Source organism: Myotis brandtii, unplaced genomic scaffold (genome assembly GCF_000412655.1).
Source record: "Myotis brandtii unplaced genomic scaffold, ASM41265v1 scaffold756, whole genome shotgun sequence".
NCBI lineage: Eukaryota > Metazoa > Chordata > Mammalia > Chiroptera > Vespertilionidae > Myotis > Myotis brandtii.
Window position 1 is genome coordinate 1,035,894 of NW_005371023.1, and position 7,365 is coordinate 1,043,258.

Sequence of the window (7,365 nt, forward strand, 5' to 3'; positions counted from 1 at the left end):
ATAAACCACTTCGATAACAATCATGGTAATTATTCTTTTAAGTTTCTTCTTTGTAGAAGAATCCACTCCAGGGTTCTATAATTATTGTTTCCTATAATTGACTCCCTTGATTCTTATTGTTCTTTTAACAAGTCTCCTACCTTGTCCAGTTCCTTGGACTATATATACAAACTAGAGGCCCGGTGCATGAATTCGTGCATGGGTGGGGTCCCTTGGCCTGGCCAGCAATAGGGGCTGATTGGGGCCGCAGGAGATTGGCTGGGGAAAGGGGCCATGGGAGGTTGGCCAGGGGATAGGGCTGTGGAAGGTTGGCTGTGGGAGCACACTGATGCCAGGGAGCAGGTCCTGCGTTGAGTGACTGCCCTTGGTGGTCAGTATGCATCAAAGCGACCAGTCGACCGGTCGTTCAGTCCTTTGGTTGCTTAGGCTTTTATATATATAGATGACCAGCAAGCATTAGGTAAATTTTCCAGCATAAGACATCCCTGCCAGAAGTCAGTGATAGTCAAGCAGACAACACAGACTTCAAACATTTAGAAAAGATATTGTAAAAAATATATTCTGGTATTCTTATATTTGAAAACCTTGAGGATTTCATATTTTACTTTATGTCTGTCACAGATACAAATGTCAAGATGTTAATTTCGAAAACAGATCCAAAACCTACTACCTACGCCAGAGCCCAGTGTGAGTGATCAAATCATATAAGAAAAATGGACATCAGCTGATGAAACTTCCTATTTGAAGCAAATACAGATATTATCATTTGCAATAGTAAACATATGAAAAGATCTACGTATCCTACACATAACCAACCTATTTGGTTTTGAATTCTAAGTTATTTTAAGTAGTCTAAGTGTGTAAAATAAAACCCCTAAAAACAAATGAGTTTGGGGCGGGCGGACTGGAGTCGGTCCGAGTTGGCCGAAGCTGTTGCCATGACAAGCGTTTCCTTAAGAAAGCTCCGCCGTTGAGACCATCCGAGCTGGGGCTTGAGGGGGAAGGCGCGAACTTCCTGGGGAACCATCCTTCCGAGGAAAGCAAGACCGGGGGCAACAGCCCAGCTCCCCCGAAGTATTTGCTTCCAGGAACCTGAGGTCCTTCCCGGCAGGAGGGCCGGCGGAGGAGACCAGCCCGCACCCGGGCCTCTGCAAAAAAAAAAAAGGCAAGAGAGCAAGCCGGAATCTCTAGCGTGGCTGCTCATTGGGGAGACGAGTGGTCACCCCCTCCCTACCCTGTCCATGGAACCCCGGAGGGAGAGTGCTGCTTGCAGAAGCCTGGATCTTTGCTAGAAAGAAAGAGAGAGATCCAGTTGTCATTGGTATCCAGGGAGCCCTCCTCCTTCTCCTGCTGCCTCTCTACCATCGCAGTTCCTGGGTGTTGCTAAGGTTGCCTCCATGGTAACGTGCGCATGCTGTTTACACTTCCATCTGGGCAAGCTGTTCTGAGCTAGGAACCTACCTACCCTGGACGACCACGGTCTATCGCCACCTGGGGACACCAAACATCGTGACACATGGTCCAGCTTTCACTCAGTTCCCCCGTCCTCTTCCTCTTCTTGCTGCCAAGCTTCCTAAGGAAAAAGGACCAAGACAGAGTCCATCAGTTTCCTCACTGGGCTCCCACAGAAGCAAGGAACAGGAAGTAGGCAGAGAAGCAAGAGACCCTGATCAGTTGAAGGGGAGCTCCGCCTTTGCTCTGACTGAGGGCGTCTGAAGGGCTTGGGAACAGCAGGCAAAATGACAAACACCACAGAACATGCCTTGCCGGCCAACTCGACGGCTGAGAGCCGTGAAAAGGAATTTGGCCTCACAGTCATGGAGCTCTTTGGCTGCACAGTCATGGAGCTCAGGAAGCTCATGGAGCTGCGTTCGACGGATGCTCTGATCCAGATCAATGACCACCATGGAGGTGTAATGAATCTCTGCAGTAAACTGAGAACCGACCCTGTGGAAGGTCTATCCGGGAGCCCAGCGGATCTGGAAAAACGTAAACAAGTGTTTGGACAGAACTTAATCCCTCCCAAAAAGCCCAAGACCTTCTTAGAATTAGTGTGGGAAGCCCTTCAAGATGTCACCCTCATCATCCTGGAGATCGCAGCCATCATCTCCCTGGTTCTGTCCTTCTATCGTCCCCATGGTGAAGAAAATGAACAGTGTGGTCTACCTATCAATAGCCCAGAGGACGAAGGGGAGGCAGAAGCCGGCTGGATCGAGGGGGCAGCCATTCTGTTCTCGGTGATCATCGTGGTGCTAGTGACGGCCTTCAATGATTGGAGCAAAGAGAAGCAGTTCCAAGGGCTGCAGAACCACATTGAAAAGGAACAGAAATTCTCCGTTATTCGAAATGGTCACATCATCCAGCTCCCTGTGGCTGATATCGTGGTGGGTGATATCGCCCAAATCAGATACGGTGACCTGCTGCCTGCAGATGGGATCCTGATCCAGGGAAATGATCTCAAGATTGACGAGAGCTCTCTGACTGGGGAATCGGACCATGTCAAGAAATCCTTAGAAAGAGACCCCATGTTGCTCTCAGGGACCCATGTCATGGAAGGTTCTGGCCGGATGTTAGTGACTGCTGTGGGTGTCAACTCCAAAACTGGAATCATCTTTACCCTCTCGGGGGCCAGTGAGGAGAAGAAGAAAGGTAAAAAACAAAGAGTCCCCGAAAATCACAACAAAGCAAAGGCTCCGGATGGGGTGGCCCTGGAAATCCAGCCACTCAACAGCCAGGAAGGCATCGACAATGAGGGAAAGGAGAAGAAGGTGGTCAAGCTGCCCAAGAAGGAGAAGTCGGTGCTGCAGGGCAAGCTGACGCGCTTGGCTGTCCAGATCGGGAAAGCTGGTCTAATCATGTCTGCTGTCACCGTTCTCATCCTGATTCTGTACTTTGTGATTGACAACTTCGTGATACAGCGCAAGCCATGGCTAGCCGAGTGCACCCCCATCTACATCCAGTACTTTGTCAAGTTCTTCATCATTGGTATCACTGTACTGGTGGTGGCTGTGCCGGAGGGGCTGCCACTGGCTGTCACCATTTCACTGGCCTACTCTGTGAAGAAAATGATGAAAGACAATAACCTGGTGCGGCACCTGGATGCTTGTGAGACCATGGGCAATGCCACTGCCATTTGCTCTGACAAGACAGGCACGTTGACCATGAACCGCATGACTGTGGTACAAGCTTACATCGGAAATACCCATTACCGTCAGATCCCAAGCCCTGATGTCTTGGTGCCTAAGGTCCTGGACCTTCTTGTCAATGGCATTTCTATCAACAGTGCCTACACCTCCAGGATCCTGCCTCCAGAGAAGGAGGGGGGCCTGCCGCGGCAGGTGGGCAACATGACAGAGTGCTCGTTGCTGGGCTTTGTCATCGCCCTGAAGCAGGACTACCACGCCGTGCGCAGTGAGGTGCCCGAGGAGAAGTTCTACAAGGTGTATACCTTCAACTCAGTGCGCAAGTCCATGAGCACGGTCATCCAGAAGCCCGGCGGCGGCTACCGCATGTACAGCAAGGGCGCCTCCGAGATCATTCTGCGCAAGTGTAATCGCATCCTGGACAAGAACGGAGAAGCAGTGCCATTCAAGAGTAAGGACCGAGATGAGGTAGTGCGCACTGTCATCGAGCCCATGGCCAGTGAGGGACTCCGGACCATCTGCTTAGCTTATCGAGATTTCAATGACGTAGAGCCCCCGTGGGACCATGAGAGCGAAATCCTCACTGAACTGACCTGCATCGCAGTGGTGGGCATCGAGGACCCTGTGCGCCCAGAGGTGAGACGTTGGGTTGGAGAAAGGGCAAGAACACATGAGTGGGAGTCTTCCGGTGGCCTCTGGCCCACGTGTAGGCCCCATGTGACCTACTGGGAAGCCACCAGGAGTCACGGGAACGAGGGTACTGGCTCTGCTTCCAGTTGTGACCCACGCAAGTGACCTAACTCTTTTGCAGAGGAGTGGCATTACTGTCAGAATGGTGACAGGGGACAACATCAACACAGCCCGGGCCATTGCCACCAAATGTGGCATCATAGCACCTGGGGACGATTTCCTGTGCTTGGAAGGGAAAGAGTTCAACCGACTCATTCGCAACGAGAAGGGCGAGGTAGAGCAAGAAAAGCTGGACAAGATCTGGCCTAAGCTTCGAGTCCTGGCGCGATCTTCCCCCACGGACAAGCACACGCTGGTGAAAGGCATCATTGACAGCACGGTTGGGGAACAGCGACAGGTGGTGGCAGTCACAGGTGATGGCACCAACGACGGGCCGGCTCTGAAGAAAGCGGACGTGGGTTTTGCGATGGGTATTGCAGGCACAGATGTGGCAAAGGAGGCATCAGACATCATCCTAACAGATGACAACTTTACCAGCATTGTGAAGGCAGTGATGTGGGGACGAAACGTCTACGACAGTATCTCCAAGTTCTTGCAGTTCCAGCTCACTGTCAATGTGGTGGCCGTGATTGTGGCCTTCACTGGAGCCTGCATCACTCAGGACTCCCCGTTGAAAGCTGTGCAGATGCTGTGGGTGAATCTAATCATGGACACGTTTGCCTCACTGGCCCTGGCCACAGAGCCCCCCACCGATTCTTTGTTGAAGCGTCGCCCCTATGGCCGAAATAAGCCTCTGATCTCACGGACTCTGATGAAGAACATCTTGGGCCACGCGGTCTATCAGCTCACAATCATCTTTTTCCTTGTCTTTGCCGGTGAGAAAATCTTTGACATTGATAGTGGGAGGAACGCGCCTCTGCATTCCCCATCCAGCCAGCACTATACCATTGTTTTCAACACTTTTGTGCTGATGCAGCTCTTCAATGAAATCAACTCACGCAAGATCCACGGAGAGAGGAATGTCTTTGGAGGCATCTTCCGTAATCTCATCTTTTGTGCTGTGGTTTTGGGCACATTCATCAGCCAGATTATCATCGTGGAATTTGGGGGTAAGCCTTTCAGCTGTACGAAGCTCAGCCTGTCCCAGTGGTTTTGGTGTCTCTTCATTGGCATCGGAGAACTGCTGTGGGGCCAGGTCATCTCCACAATACCTACCCAATCCCTGAAGTTCCTGAAGGAGGCCGGGCATGGCACTGCCAAGGAGGAGATCACCAGGGATGCAGAGGGGCTAGACGAAATTGACCACGCGGAGATGGAGCTACGCCGAGGCCAGATCCTCTGGTTCCGGGGTCTGAAACGTATCCAGACTCAGATCAAAGTGGTCAAAGCATTCCATAGTTCCCTCCATGAAAGCATCCAGACACCCAAGAACCAAAACTCCATCCACAACTTCATGACCCACCCTGAATTAGCCATAGATGAGGAGGGGCCACGAACACAACTCCTGGATGAGCAAGAGGAGAAAATTTTTGAAAAGGTTTCTAAGTCTGGGACTAGGGTGCTCCTGTTGGATGGTGAGGTCACTCCATCCGCCAACACAAACAACAATGCCGTGGATTGCAGCCAGGTGCAAATTGTTCCCTCCTACTCTGACAGCCCTCTACATAGCCTGGAGACATCAGTCTGAACTTCATTCTCTGCCTCCCATTCTTGCTTTTTCTATTTCCTGTTCATCTCTCCCATCTATAAGATGATGATGGGACTTTTTGCTGTCATGTCAGCTGCTCCCAAGTATGTGTGAGCCCTACCTGACCACGAAAGGCAAGAGAACATACCTAAGGATTTCAACTTAAACTTGAGTTGGGGTTTGTAGCAGGACCTAGTCAAACCCCTGCCGGGTAGTGAATACTAAAACCTACTCCTTGAGTGTATCAGTTGTCATTTTTAAAGAAATGATACGATCTTCTTAGCATTCATTCCAACTGAATTCTTCCCCAGTATTCATGCTTATGTTGCCATCTCCTGACTTCTGGATTTTACCTTATCAGTCTGTGTCATTTATAACCTCAGTTGAGGGTTCAGCAAGACAAATATTCTCAAATGAAATGTGTGGGAAGCAGGAATGGAATGTATGGAATTAGCCTATAGAGTGATTGTTTTTAAAATTGTTTTCCCATTTTGAAAGCTTATACCTAAAGCCCTGTAGCTCTTTCTACCCTTCCAGTCAAACTTCTCCACTCTCTCTTAACTATTGTCTTCCTTACCTACACTTTTTTTTAAAAAGTTGTGATGATTAAGAAAGTGGAAAGGACCTGGCTGAATTAAGTCAAATTTGACCATTCTTCCTTCTGGCCCCTATGGAACCGTTGATTTAGTTCTAGAGGCAGATAGGTTTTCTTTGCTAACAGGGTCTTTTGAAGCAATTGAAAGCTGGTAAGAATGTGTTCTTGCTGTTATCGGTTACACTTCTACACTTGTCAGGTATTTGTGGTGTCTACGTGCTAGGGAGATCAACCTTGACCATGAAGCTTGCACATGTGTGGTATGTAGTTTTTACCATCACCCTGAGATTTCTTGTATTTCTAAAGTGGTGGTAACTGAGTCTGTTGAGATGGCCCTGTCTCCGAACTGAGCTTTGGTATCGAGGACCAGGAGCTGGCATGTCTAGGACCAGACAGACCATGAAAGCCAACTCTTATGGAGTCCTGGGGTGGCCACTGCTGCTTTCAAAACCATCTTCCAAGGCTCTTCCAGGGAAGGACCTGGTTATTGGGGGAGTGAGTGTTGAGAAGCCTTGGGAGAGGCCTAAGGGCCGTCTAGGATCTGAGCTTGGGTCCCAGCTTTGATATTCCCGTCAGTTGTCTAACTCTACTCTTTGCTGTGTTCCCTAACTTGTCCTGTTTCTGAAAAGGTCCCAACCTTCCTCAAATACTTCGATTTTGAAAATATGAATCCAGAGTGGGAGGCTCCAGTGACATTTTGCTGACTGAAAGGAGCAAAAGTCCTACCCTGCAGAGCTCCCCTCCATCCTCCCCACCTTCCCCTCTTGTGCCCCACTCAAGCCCCTCTCCAGAGCGTGCTCGCCTGCTGCACAATAAAGCCCTGTGCCTTCTTTCCCTGAACACTGCCCAAAGCATCCCCTCTCACCTGCCTCTCAGGAGCTGGGGACTTCAGTAGGAGCTCTTTAAGTGTTCCTTCATGGGACAAGGTGGAGCCACATTGGCAGCAGCTCCATTTTTATCTCCGAGCAGGGGGTTCTTTCGTGTCTGCCAATTCCCTCCTCCCATTGGATAGCTGGGGAAGCCTGCCCCTCTTTGCAGCGCCATGGGGGAAGGGAGAAGGGCTTGAGGCTCTTGTGAACTGCCAGATGTCCATCCATGAGAGGAAGGGCACCCGAACCTGTCTTCTCCAGCCTTTTCTTCTGGCTGCCACCCCCTCTCCCGCTTTCACCTGAGCTGGCCAAGGCAGGGAGAGGAAAGAAACATGCTCCCTACACATCCCGTTATTACAGAATCAACCACGTTGGATTTTG

General features: G+C 50.3%; 1 protein-coding gene across 2 annotated transcripts; it reads left to right on the plus strand.

Moving 5' to 3' along the window:
- Positions 1-902: 902 nt before the first annotated feature.
- LOC102254169 (plasma membrane calcium-transporting ATPase 4) lies at positions 903-6,030 on the plus strand. 2 transcript variants are annotated; one of them, XM_005883052.2, is made up of 2 exons: positions 903-3,817; positions 3,957-6,030. In XM_005883052.2, the coding sequence occupies exons 1-2, from the start codon at positions 1,740-1,742 to the stop codon at positions 5,518-5,520; spliced, it is 3,642 nt and encodes a 1,213-aa protein (XP_005883114.1). In that variant the 5' UTR covers positions 903-1,739; the 3' UTR covers positions 5,521-6,030. The 2 variants fall into 2 exon arrangements, with proteins under 2 accessions (XP_005883114.1, XP_014386148.1); XM_014530662.1 differs by having other exon boundaries at positions 903-3,786; positions 3,920-6,030.
- Positions 6,031-7,365: the final 1,335 nt, after the last annotated feature.